Source organism: Gnatocerus cornutus, chromosome 4 (genome assembly GCF_029298725.1).
Source record: "Gnatocerus cornutus isolate USDA-ARS CGAHR chromosome 4, icGnaCorn1.1, whole genome shotgun sequence".
Classification (NCBI taxonomy): domain Eukaryota; kingdom Metazoa; phylum Arthropoda; class Insecta; order Coleoptera; family Tenebrionidae; genus Gnatocerus; species Gnatocerus cornutus.
Genome location: NC_142236.1, coordinates 4,364,164 through 4,385,559, shown reverse-complemented (window position 1 = coordinate 4,385,559; position 21,396 = coordinate 4,364,164). Strand labels below are relative to the sequence as shown.

At 30.2% G+C, this 21,396-nt stretch overlaps 1 protein-coding gene across 2 annotated transcripts; it reads left to right on the top strand.

Moving 5' to 3' along the window:
- The first annotated feature begins 309 nt into the window (after positions 1-309).
- Positions 310-6,870, top strand: LOC148176147 (transmembrane protein 181). 2 transcript variants are annotated; one of them, XM_088034005.1, is made up of 9 exons: positions 310-465; positions 512-949; positions 995-1,097; positions 5,438-5,591; positions 5,635-5,715; positions 5,772-5,871; positions 5,916-6,296; positions 6,352-6,576; positions 6,625-6,870. In XM_088034005.1, the coding sequence occupies exons 2-9, from the start codon at positions 520-522 to the stop codon at positions 6,753-6,755; spliced, it is 1,605 nt and encodes a 534-aa protein (XP_087890131.1). In that variant the 5' UTR covers positions 310-465; positions 512-519; the 3' UTR covers positions 6,756-6,870. The 2 variants fall into 2 exon arrangements, with proteins under 2 accessions (XP_087890131.1, XP_087890130.1); XM_088034004.1 differs by having other exon boundaries at positions 6,352-6,870.
- Positions 6,871-21,396: the final 14,526 nt, after the last annotated feature.

The following is a 21,396-nucleotide window of genomic DNA, read 5'->3' as shown; positions in this document are numbered from 1 at the left end:
TTTGGCCTGTCATTTTCGTAATTTTAAAACCACAAGCTAAGCATTTGAGTGTTGAATAAGCTCAACGATTTCCGTGTACAAAAAGTATGTGCTCTTTCAAATAAAAGAGCTAAAAACTGAAATATAAACCAAAAGAATCTTAAAAATATTTTTTTAAGTAAAAAACAATCTAGCAGACAAGTTTCCCTCATAAATAGTAATAAAACGGTGTATTGACACCGACAGATTACTTAATAACGTCTCCGAAGCAAAACAAACACCACCACATGTTGACCCTTCCAATAAACCCAAAACAACATCCGCGCTCTCCTTCAGCGCAGATCAATAAAGTCACCATGCGACCATACCTTCCATTTCAGTATTACAAATTACTTGTTGGTACAATGCTTTTCGTATCTCTTTAATAACTTGATTTGGATTAATCGTCACCACTCGAACCCGTTTATTTTGGGTTTAATTTAATATGTGAGTATCAATGCGAAAAAATTCCCATTTGATTTGTTTATTTTAGATGTGAAAATGGCCAAGATCGACGGAGTTGGTTTAGGCTATTCCTACCACCTTCCGTCCGCAGGATGGTCTCTGAAAATCAGAAACGTCTTGTCGCAATTTAGTGATTTATTTAGTGAATTTGATAAGTATATAGCTCCAGCGTACCACCATGACCGCTGCGAAAGATCTGTTTACATGAGATTGTACTCCATGCATAAGCGGGAGTTTGTTATGGTCTTCATCGCCTTTTTTGCCTGCTTTGGATTAGGCCTCTTCATAGGGATAGCAGGGCCTCCAATCACAAGCACCACTGAACTAGATGGGAAAATGTTGTTAACCAAAGATAATCATAGTAATGCGATAGCGACTGGGCCTTTTATCATGAAGACGCCGTCGCTGATGACTTACTCACAGCAACTTTGGGTTATTGCGAAATTGTCGACGCAGAATACAGATGGTGGGTTGGAAAATTAGCTTTCGGGGTTTTATGGGGTTGTTTTAGACGAGTCCTTCGACAAGAGTTTTCTCATTGCGGTTGCCATTGAAGGGCTCAATCAGGACCACAAGCCGGTGAGCATTTTGGATAACACGAACACGAGAAACAGGTGAGTTTTGATGGATATTTTGTACAGAAAAAGTTTGTTCTATTGAGAATAATTTAGAATTTTTTTAAAACTGCTATTGCTGCGGAATGTCAAATAAGAATTGCTTCATTATTCCTGCAGAAAATTTACTGATTTACACAGCAGGATTTGAAAGAGATAAGTTAGATTTCTGCAGTGGATATATGTCAATTTTGATCAATAGATGGCTGCACAAGCAACTGTCAAGTTTTGTACTAATCGCGAAATATCGAGCGAACAAATAAACACTGATCGTCAGTTTCCTCCACAATTCCACAACGTGTCTTTAATTGCCACTTTGACAGCTGTCAGTTTTGAGACAGAAACTGGCCAATCAGTGAGCAGGATTTTAAATTTGGCGCCTACAAAAAATTCTCTGTTTAATCAATTTATCACCAAATTGTTAACTTATTTTTGTAATTTTTAGTACAAATTATCAGGTCTTATTTACGATTACTACAAGGTGTTTATAAATGTTTTTAGCATCAAGGGTGGCTCTGGAATTCCTGCCATGCACTATTTTGCCGCTTTGTTTTCATAGTGAATATAACTATCTTGAAAATTATTTACAATGTCACTTACGTCAACGAAGTTTCAGTTACAGTTTTGTGTCCAAGTTTTTGATTTTCAGATTTTAAACCACAACTAGAAAAGTTTATTTCTCAAAATTAACTTTGCTTCATGTTTGAGGTTAACTGAAAATGTCAGTTGAAAAATCGAAACCCACATTTGTGATGAGCGGCAAATTTCTTTGACATTTTACAGCCACCCTTGATGCTAGAAACATTTATAAACACCTTGTAGAAAACTGTCATTTACTTGTGGAGCCATCTGTTAAACAAAATTGACATGTGTTCTCTACAGGTATCTAACTTATTCTTTTCAAATCCTGCGGCTTTTTAAAATTGCTTTCTTGTAAACCAGGAAATTCTCTGCAGGAAAATGACGTATAGACACATGCAAAAAAATTTCTGCAGGCGCCAAATTTATAATGCGGCTCTGTGATTGGTCGCTTCGCAAAGCGAATTAAATAAACGCTGATTTTTTTGAAAACTCCTGTATGTCAACTGTCACAAAATTGTAGAAGTGTCTGCAATAACATTGTGTTATTTTCGCAAAAAAGTGTACTGAAAATGACTCAAAAAACGTCTAAAACCATAAATCGGTAAAGCAAATTCAAGTTATTAGCTTTCATTTAAAACAGAACTTTAAGAAGAATTCAAAATTGGACGAATTTATAACCTGCGTCAACAAATAACTAAGTTATGGCCGATTAATTATTATTACTATTATTATTATTATTATTATAAAACATTCAATGCTGAATATCTCCGAAACTATGACTAATATAAAGATGCGGTTTTCGACATCGTTTTTCTCGCGCTTTTTTTGTTTAGAGTTACTTGCGTTTTTTTTGTTTAAAGCTTCTTCTGCTTTTAAAAATTCAAAATTTGATGGTAAATTTTTTTGGGAAAAACGTACAGAAAATTTTTGAATTTTTGTTTTTTTTAACCGCCAATCGTTAACTAATTATTTGAAATACTAATCTGAGACTTGACCAGATGATAGATCTCGAGCTGCTCTTTCGATTGATGTATAACTTAAAAGTACTTAACGTCATTTTCGCACCGAAAAGGTTTGTTAAAAATTACCCTAAAAAGATTCTCAGAAAACCTAATTCAGTCAATAATTTGTGAAGCACAATTATGTTATTGGCGTTCATTTAACGCAAAATCTCACGCAAAATCCAAAACTGTGCGAGTTTTTGACGTACATCAACAAATAACTGAGTTATGGCCGATTAAACTTATGGGTAATTTATGGCTAAAACTAGGTAAACCGACTTCGGTTGATTTCTCGCTTAATTTTACGACAATTTTATATTATTAAGAGTCATTTAACGCAAAATTTTACACATGTTCTAAATCCGGTCCAAAAATTTACATCTGACAGCAAATAATTGAGTTATGGACGATTGAAATTTCAGAACTTGAATTGTTCGAGATTGATCTTCGAGATTATGGCAAATATAAAAAAAACGGTTTTTGTTATCGTTCTTCGTGCGCTATTTTGTTTTGAATTAGCTTTCAAAAATCCAAAATTCAATGGCCAATTTTCTTGGAAAAAAAATGCTTACTCAAGTAATAAAAAATTTTGAATTTTTGTTGCTTTTTTTGACCCCCACCCGTAAAGTGTTTGACTTTCCGATCTGATATTCGACCAATTGATAGATCTCGAGCTGCTCTTTTGATTGATGTATATTTAACGTCGTTTTTGCATAGAAAAAATTTATTAAAAATGAACCCAAAAAGAACCTCTAAAAGCCTAATTTCGTCAATATTTTGTTAATTTGTGACGCAAATTAAAATTAGTGGTGTTCATTTGACGCAAAATCTCACACAGAATCCAAAACTGGGCGAATTTTTGACGTACATCAACAAATAACTGAGTTATGGCCGATTAAACTTTTGGGTAATTTATGGCTAAGACTAGGTAAACCGACTTTGGTCAATTTCTCGCTTAATTTTAGGGCAATTTTATATTATTAAGAGTCGTTTAACGCAAAATTTCACACACATTCTAAATCCGGTCCAAAACTTTACATTTGACAGCAAATAACTGAGTTAGGGACGATTGAAATTTCAGAACTTGAATTGTTAGTTTCAAAATACATATTCAAGGCTCAATATCTTCGAGATTATGGCAAATATAAAAAAAAACTGTTTTTGCTATCGTTTTTCGTGAGCTTTTTTGTTTAGAATTCGCTTTTAAATATCCAAAATTCAATGGTCAATTTTCTTAGAAAAAAGAATTAAAAAATTTTGAATTTTTGTTGCTTTTTTTGACCCCCACTCGTAAACTATTTGACTTTCTGATCTAATATTTGGCCCATTGATAGACTCGAGCTGCTCTTTTGATTGATGTATATTTAACGTCGTTTTTGCATCGAAAAAGTTTGTTAAAAATTAACCCAATTTGGTCAATATCTCGTTTATTAGTAAAGTAAATTCAAGTTATTGGCGTTCATTTGACGCAAAATCTCACACAGAATCCAAAATTGAGCGAATTTTTGACGTACGTTAACAAATAACTGAGTTATAGCTGATTAAGCTTTTGGGTAATTTATGACTCAAACTAGGTAAACCAATTTCGGTCGATTTCTCTCTTAATTTTGGGGCAATTTTATATTATTAGGACTCATTTAACCAAAAATTTTACAAATAATCAAAAACCGGTCTAAAAGTCTACATCTAACAACAAATAACTGAGTTATGGACGCTTGAAATTTAGGAAATTGAATTTTTAGATCCAAAATATTTAACGTTCAATATCTCCGAGATTATGACAAATACAAAGAAACGGTTTTCGCCATCGTTTCTTTTTTGCGTTTTTTTTTTGTTTAGAATTAGCTCTTAAAAATTTAAAACTAAATGGTCATTTTTTGGCCCAAAAACAATTCTGACTCAAAAAATGAAAATGTTTAAATTTTTGTTTATTTTTTCACCGTCCCTCGTAAAGTATTTGACCTATTGATCTGAAATTCGGTCAGTTGATAGATTTCGAGCTGCTCTTTCGATTGACGTAATTTAAATGTATTTAACGTCGTTTTCGCATCGAAAAAAATTATAAAAAATGACCTCAAAAAGATCGTCTGCAAACCTAATGTCGTTAATTTGTGAATCAAATTTAAGTTACTAGCGTTCATATAATGTAGAATCTTACGCAAAATCTAAAACTGGGCGAATTTTTAACGTACGTCAATAAATATAACAGAGTTATGACTAATTAAAGTTTTAGGTACTCGCCAGAGGGCCAAATTTTTGAAGGTTCGGTGCTGGAAAACTACGACAGATATAAAGATGTGGTTTTAGTCACCATTTTTCTCGCATTTTGTTTGCTAAGAATTCATCGTAACATTTTTGGAATTTGTAGTTAAATTGTTGTTAAATTTGTAGTAATTTGAAGTTTTCTATTTCCGACTAAAATTATGTAAAACTACTTTGGTCAGTTTCTCGTTTATTTTCAGAGAAAATTTAAATTATTAGTTAAGTTATTAGTTATTATGCAGAAATTCATGCAGATTTCAAATTCGAGCTAAAATTCCGCATCCGACAACAAATAACTGAGTTATAACCAATTAAAGTTCAGGTAATAGATTTTCAGTTCCAAAATATTTACATATTTACAAATATCTCTGAATCCTGACCTGATGCAGCTAAACGGACTTCGGATTCAGAATCTGAAGGCAATTCTACTCCTTTTGGTCCAAAATTTGTAGACTAGTGATAGAAATAGAATTACAGAAATACTTTTTGTTCCAGAACCCGCCACCTAACGTGTGAGAATCAAAATTGCGATGAATTCATCGTAATGCACTTGGGCTATTTGGACTACACCCACTACATAATCACTGTAAATTTCTACGGACTGGAAGCCTTCCACCGACGTTACAACATCAACCAATTAACCTTCTTCGTACGTATTTCCCTTAAACTTCTCCTCTAATTTTCAATTTCAGTTCAAAACCTACAATCCGGCCTTCACTCAAATCGAAATCGGTTTCCGCTTCATCTTCTTATCAGCGACTTTTCTTGTCACGGTAACCTTGAAATCACCACCTCCACCAGAGGGTTTAGAAAAACCTTTTTTTTTCAGTGCTGGTTCGCCTACAGCCTCCGGAAATACGCGATTTACGACTGGTCCATCGAGCAGAAATGGATGTCGCTTTTGCTCCCCCTCCTCTTAGGCTACAACAGTAAGTGGTTTTAACCCATCATGGTGTTACGTTGGTACTTGTAGATCCCATGTTCCCCATGATGTTCCTGGTAAACTCCTGGATCCCCGGGATGATCGACGCGATCGCCCAGGCGTCTTTCCTCTGCGCTTTACTTCTGTTCTGGCTGTGCATCTACCACGGCCTCCGACAGAACGAAAGGAGAATTCTAACTTTTTACTTCCCGAAAGTCTTCATCGTCGCCATGTTGTGGTTCCCGGCGATAATTCTAGCGACGTGGGAGAAATACAGCGAATTACAAGATCCTACTTATAACCATTCCGTCGATACGGCGAATTTTTATACTCTTAAGGCGTTTTTCTTTATTTTTGGCGTTATATATCTAATATATTTGATACTTTTGATACTGAGGGCCTACACTGAATTGAGGTCAATGCCATTTTTCGGTGAGTGCTACTTCTTCCTCTTCTGTTTCTTATTCTTAGTGTGTTCAAATTTTAGGATTACGACTGAAATTTCTAACTTTATTAATGATCGTTGTGATTGTTATCACGTGCGTTATCACAGTTTTGAGGTTTGGAGTCGGCGTGCTTGAAGACAATTTCGTGGCGCAATTGTCGACGCATTATAACAGTTCTGCCCAGTTTATGTCTTTTTATGGGCTGCTCAATTTTTACATTTATACAATGGCGTACGTTTACTCCCCAGTTAATAAAGCAGTTCATGGTAAGTTACTTCTTATCTTAATCCAATGCGATAGTTTTTGGATTTTAGAATTTGATATAACTAAGGATAATCCGGCATTTTCTATGATAAATGATTCGGATGAAGATGTGATTTATGGGTCGGACGAAGAGAGTAGAAGACCTCTAAATAGGAGCAGGAATGATGATGATAGCGACTAATTTACTGTCTTGGTTATCTTATAGCGATTTGTTTGTTGTTGACTTTGGGTGTCTTCTATATTTTTACTGTTTGATGTATTTATTTTAGATGTTTAAAAGTAAATGTTAATATTTATTGTGTTTTTTTTAATTAACGAACAAGCAACACAAATCAAAAAAGTATTAGTAAACAGATTAATTTAATTACCAAAAATTGTCCTGGCGCATCCACCATTTTTATATTTTATTATTAAAATAGGAATACAATTGTAAATTTAAAATTCGGTCCTTAAAAGTATTACCCTTGTCATTCACTATTGGCTCAAAATGACACTAATTTATATTAAAATTTGGTCATAAAGATGAAATGTAGTTCTTCGATACTTTTTCAAAAATTGAATTTTAAAAAATCTGTAACTCAAAATCCAATCTTTAAAAAAATTTGAAAAAAATCTTTAGGTGTTAGCATCAAAACGGCACCAATTATATTAAAATTTAATTGTTATTGTACTTATAAAAAATTAAAAATAGAGCTATGTATTTTCATTTTCAGACCAACAAATTTTAAAAATTTGTTATCCAAAATCCGGTCTTCAAAAAATTAAAAAAAAACTAAATAAAGTTCTTAAATATGTCCTTTAAATCGGCGCTAATTATAATAAAATTGAATCGTTAATATTGAAATTATGAGAAAAAAATTATATATTTTTAATACAATTTCAGAACAACCAATTTTAAAACTTGTAACTCGAAACCCGGTTCTCAAAAAAAATGGAGTAAGCCCTTTAAGTATTGGCTTTAAAACGGTACTAATAATATTTAAATTGAATCGGTGGTATTGTAATTATAAAAGACAAAATAGAGATTTGTATTTTTGATGCATTTGTAGATTAATAAATTTTAAAAATTTGTGACCCAAAATCCGGTCTTTTGAAAAAAAACTGGCTAAAATTTTTACACATTCCCTTTAGAACGGCGCTAATTATATTGAAATTTAATCATTAATACGGAAATTATGAGGAAAAAATTGGAGTTCTGCATTTTTAATACATTTTAGAACAACCATTTTTTTTAAATTTGTAACTTGAAATTCAATTCTCAAAAAATTTTGAAAAAAAACTGAGTAAAGTCTTAAAGTGTTGGCTTCAAAACGGCACTAATTATATTAAAATTGAATTGGTGATATTGTAGTTATAGTAGACAAAATAGAGCTCTGTATTTTTGACACATTTTCAGACCAATAATTTTTTAAAATGTGTGACCCAAAATACGCTCTTTTGAAAAAAATCTAAATAAAGTCATTGAATGTACCTTTTTAAAAAGGGGCTAATGTATTAAAATTGAATTGTGAATAATAAAATTATAACAAAGAAAATAGAGCTCCAAATTTTTGTCATCTTTTCAGAACAATAAATTTTAAAAATTTGTGACCGAAAATTCGACCATACTTTTTGGAAAACTGAATTTTTTAAAATTTGTGACGCATAATCCAATTTTAAGAAAATTTTGACAAGTGTTCCAAACAGCTCTAATTATAGTAAAATTGAATAGTTAATATTAAAACTATAATAAACTAAATGGAGCTCTTAATTTTTGGCACCTTATTAGAACAACAAATTTTAAAAATTTGTGACTCAAAATCTAGTCTTTAGAAAAATTTTCAATAAATTGGTGTAAAATCCTTAAATGTTGGTTTCAAAACGGAACAAGTTATATTAAAATTGAGTAAGTACAATATTGCAATTATACAAAAGAAAATGAAACTCTGATTAATTGCCACTTTTTTAAAACAATAAATTAAAAAAAATGGTGCTACAAAACTCAATTAAAAAAAATGAAAAAAGAACTAGTAAAGTTATTAAGAGTGTTAGCTTTAAAGTGGCACTAATTATATTAAAATTGGATCATTAGCATTAAAAATAAAATAACAACATAATTTAAAAAATTTCTGACCCAAAATCTAGCTTAAAGAAAAATTTGAAAAAAATCGGAATAAGGTCTTTTAGTATTGGCATTAAAACGGCACTAAATATATTCAAGTTAAATAATAAATATTGAAATTATAAAAAAGAAAATGGAATTCTAAAGTTTTGACACTTTTTCAGGACAATAACTTAAAAATTTGTACCTCAAAATCCGATTGTTTCAAAAAAATCTGACTAAAGTATGTAAGTGTTGGCTTTAAAACGGCACTAATTAAACTAAAATTGGGTTATTAGCATTTAAATAAAAATAAAATAAAAATGAAAAAAACAAATAAAACGAAAAGTATATAAACATTCTAGATATTTTGTCAATAAATTTTAAAAATTTAGTAATTCGAAATCCAGCTTTAAGAATTTTTTTTAAAAAATTGAAATAAGGTCTTTCAATTTTGACTTCAAAACGGCTTTAATTGTTTTAAAATTAAATTGTTAATATTACAATTACAAGGAACAAAATGGAGCTCTGCATTTTTGACACATTTTAAAAACAATAAATTTTAAAAATTTGAGGTTTGAAATCCGGATTTAAAAAATTTAAAAAAAAAATCTGAGTAAAAGCTTTAAGTGTTGGCCTCAAAACAACACTAATTATATTAAAATAAAATTGAGTTCTTAATATTAACATTATTAAAAAGAAAATGGAACTCTAAATTTTTGCCGCCTTTTTAAAACAATAAAATTTAAAAGTTTGTTACTCGAAAACAATGAAAAAATTTGAGTTCAATCTTTTAGTGTTGGCTTTAAAACAGCATTAATATAATATAATATTAATTATTATATATACAGGGTCCGGCAACACTTGTGTCCACCCCTAAAATCGCCTTCAATTTTAAAGATAAAATTTTGAAAATTTGCAAACGCTCATAGTTGACAAAGCTCTAAAAGCTGACGCAAAAATTTATTTTTTATCACTGATAGTGTTGGCGTCGCGACGCCCTTAAAATGTCATTTTTAGTTAATTGTGAGGGTTTGTGATATCAACCTCTAATTTAATTTTTTTTCAATATAAATGTGTTAAAAATATCTCAGTTGTTATTTTAGATTCAAGGCAAATTGTCTTCAAAATTTGAGAAAAAAATGCTGTTTTATCAAGTTGGTTTCCAATTTCATTACGTCAAAGTTGGGAACTACGTTTACACCCATCTGTCAGCATCTTGTGTCACAAATGACATCTATCTTTTGGCTCGCTTTAGATTGTAACAAAAGTCTTACTTGGTGAAATTGTCGCTTTGTCGATGTTAATTAACGATTTCTGGTGTCCATAAAGTGCAACATGCCCGTGTTAATCAAAATTAACCTTTATAAGAGTGAGTGAAGTCACTTGTGAAATTTTGGTGTAAACGTAGTTTGCCGATGCGCTGCCATAATTTTGAAAACTAACTTGATAAAACAACGTTTTTGTCGCAAATTTTAAACACAATTTGCATTTGATTTAAAATAAAAACTCAGATATTTGTATCACAGTTATATTGAAAAAAAATTGATTTCGCGAATAATTCCGCAAAAACTCAAAAATTGCTAAAAATTATACTTCTTAGGCGTCGCGACGCCAACCAAACCATGATAAAAAACAAATTTTTGCGTCAGCTTCTAGAGCTTTGTCAACTATGAGCGTATGCAAATTTTCAAAATTGTAACTTTAAAATAAAAGACGATTTTGGGGGTGGACACAAGTGTTGCCGGACCCTGTATATATATATATTATATAATCATTATTAAAATGAAATTGAATCATTAACATTAAAATAATAAGAAGCAAACTAAAACACTGAATTTTTATCACTGTTTTAGAACAATAAGGTTTAATTTATGTTAAATTATATATAAAATTATTATTAAATTATATATATTATATTAAAATTAAATCGTTAATATTGAAAATTATAAGAAAAAAAATAAAGCTCTGTATTTTTGATACATTTTCAGAATAATGAATTTAAAAAATTTGTGACTCGGTCTCTGAAAAATGTTGAAAAAAATCTGAAAAAGTATTGGCTTTAAGACGGCACTATGTTAAAATTGAGTCATTAGCATTGAAAATAAAATACTTTACATTTGTGTTATTTTTTCAAAACAGAATCCTAAAAACTTGTGTTTCGAAATTCAATTTTAGGAAAATAAACAATTCTAATTTAGAAATAACTTCCCACTTATCTAATACAAAATCTTATTGACTACTCCCATAATTATACATTCACCTGCTTACTCCTAATAAATTGCTGTCGTCTACCAGTAAATACTTTCATTAAAAACATTAGTTCATTTATAAATTATTATATTAAACCATTGTGCTCCCATCATAAAAAATGTTTCTCCACAAGAAAGTCTTTTTAAAAATTGCAATTTTGTACAGTCAGCTCGGTCTAGTGTCAATCAAACATAAAAACCACCGTTTCCACAGAACTGAAAAGCACGAAAAGCTTAAAACACTTTTGCTAACAAGTCTTCTAGTCCTCAATGTTTACGTTATGTACATTTTACTTGGGTGTTACAAACAATACTTTTTCCTCGTCCAATTGACAGAAATGGTTTACTATAACATCGATATTTTCGGTATGTGTGGATCGTTTCTCTACATCAAACTTTGCGACAAGAAACTACTAAAAATACTAAACAGTATTTTACTTTTGTTTAAAAACAGTAAAAGTAGTACAAATGAGACGCCTTTCAGTACGTTTTGTGGTGGTATTTTGTTGCTTAACTTTGTGCACGAATTAAAACAAGAAGTCCATTTCTTCGTTCTTCGCAGAAGTGGTAATGCAACCCTAGCTGTGCTATTTTTTCTGGGCATGATCTACTGTCTGATTGTAAAGTTGGTACTCATGAGTTTGTACACTGCCTTGTTCTTCATTTTGACAAAACATTTCCGTGAAATCAATAAAGAGATCTTATTAAGCACTCCAAGCAAATATGAGAGTATTTTCAAAACTCATCAGCAGCTATCTGAGGTCACTGATACCACAACTGGTATATTCTTGCCCTTCATTCTCTTATCCACAGCTTTGGATGTTATGATCTGTGTAGTTTCAATTGTCCAGATCGAGGAGTACGGAAAACCAAATTTTTTCCCAATTTTTGTACTGACAAAAATCGCATTTAAATTAGTGGTCATCATCGTAGGAATGCACTCTCGCTGCATACAAGAGGTGAGATCCTAAAAATCTCGTCAAAAATCCAAGTCAGTTGTAGGCAAATGGAATTACAAGAAACATTTTTTTGTTGGTTGTACAAACAAAGATACCGAGTGTTAAAAAAAAAGTAAGTTTAAACGGTGCGAATTTTCAAAAATGCATTTCTTGTAGTTGAATTCGTACGCTTTGCAACTTCTTCATGAGAAGTTCGAGACGAGGGCTAAAGTAAACTTCGTTTTGGATGCAAGTCTTATATTTTCGGTAATGTTTTTGTTGTTTAATGGTTGTTTTTAAAGATTTCGTTTTAGTTTGTTTCTATAATAACGTCATATAGTGTAATGACGATTCAGTTTATTTATTATGGGAGAGAGCATGGCGACCATACTGCACTTTGGAACTTTTGAGTTAAGTTTAATAACTACGCTACTTAATAAATTTTGGAAAGAAATTTTACTGAAGAAGTGGATTGGCTTCATAAATTTTTTTTTTTATGTTCAGTTGTACAAAAATGTTTTTGTTGAAAACTTGCAAATTATTGAAATTGCTCGAAACTGTTTTGAAAGTTAATTTAATGAGGTTTTTAACGACAAATAAAAATCAATGCTAGCATTAGTGCTTTCCGAGATATTTTTAAAAATTTGACAAAAAAATTCTGTCAATTTGCATTGCTATCTCTTTTCGTTTAGAAGTTACAAGACAAAAAACATTGAAAATTTTGTCGGTTTCATTAAAAAATCAATGCCACTGCATTGCTTACAAAACCGTAATCTATAGACACATATTAGCATATTAAGTTTTAAAGTGACTTTAATACCAACGCAGACAAGAAAAATACATTTTAGAAAACTTTTAGATGATAAAGAGTTCATGGACTTCGGTCAATTTTTCTCTTATTTTCACAGAAAATTAAAGTTTTTAAAGCTTACTTAACGTAGAATTTCACGTAAATTCCAAATACGGGGCAAAAATCCACATCCGACAACAAATAACTGAGTTATTGACGATTAAAATTTCGGATATTAAATTTGTACTTTCGAAATGTTTAATGCTCTATATTTTCGAAACTACAATTATAAAAGTGCGGTCTGCGTCGATTTTTTGCGCTTTTTTTGGATAGAATGTACTTTCAAAAATCCAAAATTCGACGGTCGATTTTAAAAATTTTCATTTTTAAGACCAGGCAAAATTGGCAACATGTTTTTGAAAAATTCCTAATTTTGATAATTTTAGTGCTACGACTATAAAATTTGGGGAAATTACTATTCTTGACTAGTTCACTAACTCCATCGAATTGCAAAATTGTAAATCAAAGAACTCAAATTTAAAAAAAAAAAAATTTTGAAATCAAACAAAAATTGCCGATATCTTTTGTAAAAATTCAAATTTTGATAATTTTAGTGCTTTAGTTATGACATTTGGGGAAGTTTTTCTTTTCTAATGTTTTATTAATTTTACCAAATTGCAAAATTTTAGAACCAAAGATTAAATTTTTAAGAATTTTCATTTTTAAGACCAAAAAAATTTGCCGACATCTTTTGCACAAATACGTAATTTCGACAATCTTTGCGCTACAACTATGAAATTTGGAAAAATTACTCTTAGCATAGTTCACTAACTCTACCAAATTGTAAAAGTGTAAATGAAAAAAACTCAAATTTCAAAAATTTTTATTTTTAAGACCAAACAAAAATTGCCGTCATCTTTTGAAAAAATTCGTAATTTTGATAATTTTAGTGCTATATCTATAAAATTCGATAAAGTTATTTTTTTCGAATAGTTTATTAACTCTTTCAAATTGCAAAATTTTAAACCATAGAACCCAAATTTAAAAAAAAAAAAATTTAAGAACAGGCTAAAATTGCCGACATTTTGTCCAAAAATTAGTAATTTTAATAATTTTAGTGCTACAGATATAAAATTTAGGAAAATTGCTACATTTTTAAAATTTGTAACTCAAAATTCGGTTCTCAAAAAAATTGTAATAGTTAAGATTATAAAATATATTTATACATATACAATGTATTATAAATATATTAATTATAAAAGACAAAATGGAGCTTTGTTTTTTGCTACATTTTTAAACCAATAAATTTTAAAAAAACGAAATTTAAAAAAGTTACTCTTTTTGAATAAGTTACCAACTCTACCAAATTGCAAAAGTCTAGGCCAATAGACTAAAATTATAAAAAAAATAAGATCAAGCATAAATTGTCGATATCTTTTGTAAAAATTCGTAATTTTGATAATTTTAGTGCTTCAGTTATGATAGTTTGAGAAGTTTTTCATTTCGAATGTTTTATTAATTTTACCAAATTGCAAAATTTTAGAACCAAAGATTAAAATTTTAGGAATTTTCAGTTTTAAGACCAACCAAAAATTGCCGACATTTTTTGCAAAAATGCGTAATTTTTGCGCTACAACTATAAGATTAAGGACAATTACTTTTTTGAATAATTTATCAACTCTACCAAATTGCAAAATTTTAGACCAAAGAATTAATTTTAAAAAGACCAAGCTAAAATTGCCGATATCGCTTGTAAAAATTCGTAATTTTGATAATGTTAGTGCTTCAATTATGAAATTTTGAAAAGTTTTTTTTCGAATGATTCATTATTAGTTCTACTAAATTGCAAAATTTTAGAACGAAAGATTCAAATTTTAGAAGTTTTCATTTTTAAGGCCAAGCAAAAATTGTCTACATCGTTTGCAAAAATACGTAATTTTAACAATCTTTGCACCACAACTACAAAATTTGGAGAAATTACTCTTTTTGAATAGTTTATTACCTCTAATAAATTGTAGTTACTGACCGTTTATCTAACGATCTTATTAGACTATTACCTACATAATACTTCTTTTTTGATTAGTTTTCTTTTATCCAAATTAAGTAAACAACATTTATTGACAGTTCCGTTAAACAATTTGTAATATTTACTTCACAAATCAATAATAATAACCAGTCATAACGTGTAGTTGTTTACTTTACCAGCACGAAATTCCAATGAAATGAGCTCCCACGAACACCTCTTATTAAAGATAACAATTTTTCTGTGTACCCATTTTGGGTTTCTCTCAATCACCCAAAACAAACAACACTTTCAAAGAAACGAAAAGTACCACGTTGCTAAAACTTTCTTCTTGACGTTTCTTCTGGTTTTTAATATTTTTATTGTCTACACTGAAATCCAGGGTTACCAACACTTTTCTTTCGTGGTCCAGTTTACGGCACAAGTTTATTTTTGCCTTGAAGTTTTCCAACTCTGTGGTTCGATTTTGTACATCAAAATTTGTGACAAGAAACTGGTGGAAATTTTTAATAAAATCCAAGAAATTTCAACGAAATTACCTTCACAACGGTCTCTACTTATGAGTTTGTTGTGTGTCACAATTTTATTATTCGATTTCCTGCTGGAGATTATAAGAGAGCTTGAGTTTTTCTTCCGCCGGGTAAAAGGCGTTTACAGTTTTGACTTGGTACTTCATCTTATTAACGCGATTTATTTGAGAGTTATGAAGTTTTTAGTACTGAGTTTGTACACTGTCTTGTACTTAATTTTGACGAAATGTTTCTGGGGGATCAACGAAGAAATTCTGAGAATTAGCAGCAGGAAATATGAAGAGCTAATCAAAGTCTACAGTGATTTATCCGAGGCTGCTGATACGATCCTTCGGATATTTCTTCCCTTTATTCTTCTATCGATAGCCCTGTATATCTCAGACTCCGTGGTTACCATCGTCCAAATCGAAGAAAGAAAAATCTTTGAGTTTCTCTCAGTGACTCGATTTTCAATGACTGTGCTAAAATTAGTAATGGTCATCATTGGAGTACACAGTCGCTGCATGCTCCAGGTAAGTTCTAAAAGTCCAAACAAAAATGCAAGTCAGTTGTAGGCCAATCAGATCACAAGAAACATTTTTTTGTTGTCCGTACAAACAAAAGCACCAAGAGTTAAAAAGATGGTACCTACGTCCTCCAAGTCTTAATTTTTTACCCTTTAATTTTTGTAGTTGAATTCGAGCGCATTGCAACTTCTTCATGAGAAATTCAACTTGAGGGCTAAAGTAAATTTCGTCCTAGACGCAACTCTTTTATTTTCGGTAAGATTTTTTGACAAAATTTGTGCTGGAGTCTCTTGATTTTGGACCCAAAGTCCGTTTAGCTGTCAGGTCAGGACTTAAAGACACAAAAGTGTTTTTGAGTTTTGCTTGCAAAATTACAAAACTTTAAAATACTTTGTTGAAAAGGTAATTAAATGAGCATTCCAACAAATTATAGAAGTCGCTAAGGAAGTTGGTTTTTGCCATGATATTTTAGAACGGTTTAGTACTTTTTTGCATACGATTTTAAAGTTGGTACTTTTATTTCTTAATGTAATACGTCGTCACAAAGGTTGAAATGTCTGCTTTCTAATGCGGTAATAAACGCGTTATTATCTCTTGTCATTTAGAAGTTATAAGGCAAAGAAATTCTTTAACATTTCAAAAGTGAATATTTAGAATCCGAAATTGTAATTGTCAATAACTTAGTTATTTGCTGTCAGATGTGGATTTTTGACCCAAATATGGAATCTGCTTGAAATTATGCGTAAAATGAGCCCTAATAACTTAAATTTGCTCCGCAAATAAGAAAGAAATTGACCGAAGTAGGTTTACATAAATTTATTCATAAACTTTTTTTATAGAAAATCAAATTTTCTACTTTCGCGAAAAATCTAACAACGAAAAAAATGACGATTTATTATGTCAAGATAATAATTAACGTAATTCACATTAAATTACGATATGATCTAAAATACATGTAATTATAAAAATGGTGGAGGCGCCGGTCTAATTTTAATTTTTCCGTAAAAACTTGTTTTTTTAACAATAGTTTTAATAATGTAACAACGGATTCTTAGCAAACAAAATGCGAGAAAAACGATGACAAAAACCACATCTTTATATCTCTCGAAATTTCCGAGATATTAAGCACTGATATTTCCGAATTTTCAAAAATGTGGCTTTTTTATGTAATTTTTAATCAACTTTCCCGGTGCACAAATAACTTTAAATGTCTTTAAGTTAAACGAAAAGGAGCTCAAGATATATCAACTGGCCGAATCTCAGATTAGTAGGTTAAATAGTTTAAGTGTAAAAGTCGAAACAAAAAATTAAAAATAGTTTGAGTCAATTTCTTTTTCCGAAAATAAATGACCATTAAATTTTGAATATTTCAGAGCACATTCTCAATAAAAAAGCGCAAAAAACTTAATGGCGCAAACCACATCTTGTAGTTTTTACGATATGCGAAAGAAAAAATTTAATATCCAAAATTTAAATCGTCAATAACTCAGTTATTTATTTTCGGATGTAATTTTTCTGGATTCTAGATTTAAAATCTGCATAAAATTCTGCGTAAATTGAGCCCGAACAACTTAAATTTGCTCCAAACGTAAGAGAGGAATTGACCGAATTCCACAAGCATCAAAAAGTGTTCTAAAATGTTTTTTCTGGCCTGCGTTAGCATTAAAGTCACTTTAAAATTTAATATTAGCCTATAAATTCCAGTTTCGTAAACAATGACCTTGATTTTTTAATTAAACCAACAAAAAATTGGAAAAAAATTTAATTTTTTGTCCTGTAACCTCTAAACTATAAGAGATAGCAATGTATTCGACAGCGCGCCTAAGAGACAAGATTTTAGTCACTTCATTGAGGCGTTACAATGAAAAATCGATTAAATAATTCTCGAGTTATATAGGTACAAAAATGCATAAAAATCACGAAAAAAAAGCAATTGTTTTGGAACATATAAGTTCACTTATTAAAAATTCACAAAAAGTGCTAACCCTAGCAAAAAGTTTTATAGGTCGTTGGAAAGCCCATTAAATTGTCTTTCTAAACCACTTTCGACCAATTTAATAACTTTGCAAGTTTTCACGAAAAACCGAAAAAAACAATTTTTGTCAGCAGAGCCTAAACAAGAGTATCTCTGAATCCGGACCTGAGCAAAACGAATTTCCAATTCAAAATTAGACCATTTTGCTTTAAAATTGACTTGTATTTTTAATATTTTTTTCAGTTTGTTTCGACCACTACAACGTATTCTGTGATTATCGTGCAATTTATTTATTATGGAAGAGAGCATGGCGACAATGTTGAACTTTGGCGTTCTTAAACTGATTGGTTTAGTTTAAAAAATAAAATGTAGAGAAACCATCAAATTCAGAAAACTCCAGAGAACCTAGAAGACTTATTAATCTTTCGAATTTCCGATTCTGAAAATTTCAGGCTCTCACTTTCTCAGGTTTTAACGCTTGAAAGTGAAAACCTGAAAAACCTGAATTGTTGTCAAGAGGATTAAAAAAACTATAAATTTATACACAGAATAACTCCATTTAATTCCAGAATTTTATATTTTTCGTAAATTTCCTATCATACTCCAGAAATTGCAAAATTATAATTACGTAAGTGCTCGCCGCAGAAATAATCTGAAAAAAAAATTAAACTAAAGGAACTCTTCGAGAAAATCTCACCGTAAAAATAAGTTTGGTATCAACAGCAAAGAACCCAGCGGCTGTAATCTCCACATTTTCATGGGCAAGTTGCAACCCAAACGCTTGTAACTACAAGTTTCAATAAAAATCGTAAATTATTAGGTAGGAAGTTTAGTTTCACCTCTTTCCGCAGTTTCGAGTCCTTAGTTCCTGCAGAAAACTGACTGAAACTAGTTTTCATTTCCCTAGCCCTGGTTTTACATCCTTGTAAAGACATGACGAGAAAGAAGAGTTTGATGACGACAAAAACACAATTGAAAATGTCGTCTTTGGAGATGTTCAGTTTCCATTCCACGAAAGTGTAATAAATGGACAATGTCCAAATCACCAAATTAGCAAAATAGCTTCCGATGAGAAACAAGATGATGATTGAAAAAGTTTTGTTGACTTTTCGTACGATTTCGCACAAAGTTTGGTGTTTTGTAGCGACCCACTTCAAGTTAAGCACCTCAAAAAGGGCGTTCAAACTCTGAAAATACCGCGAAATTAGCGAGAACATTAACACGCATCTTACTAAATTCACGTTTCGTACGATCGTGAAATAAATATAAATCATAAAATAAGCAAATGATAACACCACTTCAATAGTAGAAGAAGAAGAACTAGCATTATCTAGAAGCCCCGCCACAGAAGTACCAATAGTGTCGCACAAAACAAAAAAAACAAAAAATTTTTCCCACGCAAAGTTTGATGGTACCAATTTTAACTCCTCTTTAACCTCAAGTAGTTCGTTGATTGAGGTGATAATCTCGTTTTCCCACATTTTGTTTGTAATCAAAATACTGACGGTCAGTCCATTGTCAATGAGAAGAAAAATAAAACTACTGGCTGTGATAATAAAAACTCGGTCCATGTAAATCAGAAATAAGTAAAATCCGCCGAATTCTAGAAAAATTGTTAGGATTGTGATAACGGTGATAAGGCTAAAGTTTTTCGTGCTTTCAAACTTCTTCGTTTGGTGGTTGTAATTTAGTGACAATGTGGTAAAGTATTTCGATATTATGATTGTCTTTTGGAGGAGACTTGTTATGGCGTTGCTTGTCGACATTCTTAAGACGTGGAGTGTTTGGAATTGTTTATTATTAGGGGTACTGAAGACACTTAATCAATATGTTTCTTATTCAGACAACGAGTAAATATTTGTTGTTAATTTATTAACTTAGAAGTGTGTGTGTAAATAAGGCACAATTTAAGAGTTTAAAAAATAAAAATTTCAGAAATTGTTTAAAAAACTGTTTGGAATATAAGCATCTCGAACCTTCTGAATCTGATTTTTATGATAAAAAATAATGAAATTTGACAAGACTTGAAACCAAAAAACAACAGTTTTAGAATTTTTTTTTGAGAGCGAACCAAAAATCTTTAATTTTTAATATTAAATTTTATAACTTCCGTAATTTCACCGATAAAACAACAAAATTTGGAAGAGGTACTACTTGCGTTAGGGTTATAAACCGTATTAAATTACAAATTTTTCAACTCTAAAACGAAATTTTGTATTAAAAGTTGATCTATTTAGAAATTTTAATTTTGAAGACGAATAAAAAACTTCTAATGTTTTTAATTTAATTTCATAACTTGCGTAATTTCGTCGATAAAACAATGAAATTTGGTGAAGGTACTACTTCCATTTTGCTTATAAATCTTACCAAATTACAAATTTTTCGATTTAAAAACAAATTTTTTTGAAATTTTTATTTAAAAGTCGATCTAAGAATTTACAATATTTTCTATCAAATTACTTAATTTCCGTAATTTCACTTCTAAAATTATGAAATTTGGTGGGGGTACAGCTTTTGCTTCAGTTCTTGACTGTACACAGTTAGAAAATTTTAAATTAAAAAACAATTTAAAAATTTTCATTTTAGAGCTGAACCAAAAATCTTCAAATTTTTTTATTAAATTTTCTAACTTGCGCAATTTCACCGATAAAACAATTAAATTTGAAAGAAGTACTATTTCATTTCCGTTTATAAACTGTACAAAATTACAAATTTTCCGATCTAAAAACGGATATTTGAAAATTTTTATTTCATAGTCGAACTAAAATTTTACAATACTTTTTATCAAATTCCTTAATTTCCGTAACTTTACGGCTAAAATACTACTTTTGTTTCAGTTGCATGTTAACTGAACAAAATTAAAAAAAATTGTAAAGTAAAAAACAACCAATTTTGAAAATATTATTAAGACTCACCAAAAAGTTTCAATATTTGTTATTAAATTCCATAGCTTGCGCAATTTCACTGATAAAACAATGTTATTTGGAGGAAGTAGTACCTCATTTCCGCGCATAAACTGTACAAAATTTCAAATTTTTCGATTCAAAAACGGAAATTTTGAAAATATTTATTTTCTGGCCGAACCAAAAATGTTCAATACTTTCTATCAAATTTCTTAACTCCCGTAATTTCACCGCTAAAAGCATGAAATTGAGTGGAGGTACTACCTTCGTTGCAGTTATTAACTATACGAAATTATAAAAATATTTATCAAGAAACAAATTTTTGAGATTGTTATTTTGAGGACAAACCAAAAATCTTTAAATTTTGCTATTAAATTTTATAGCTTTCACAATTTTACCAAGAAAACAATGAAACTTGGGAAAGGTCCTACTTGTCTTTCTATTATTAACTGTACGAAATTATAAGATTTTCCATGCACAGAAAGAAATTTTTATTTTGTAGCCGAACTAAAAATTTTCAATATATTCTATTAAATACCATAACTTTCGTAATTTCACCAACAAAACAATAAAATTTCAAGAAGGTACTACCCAAATTTCTGTTATTAACTCGACAAAATTACATAATTTTCGGTCATCAGACAAAGTTTTTTGAAATTTTTATTTTGTGATCAAAACCAAAATTTTCGATCAAGAAACAAGCATTTTTCAATCCCAAAATTTTATATTCTTCGTATACTTTCTATCATAATCCAAAAACTGCAAAATAATAATAATAAAAGTACTTGAAGCAGAAACAATCTGTAATAAAAAAAATAGAGAAAG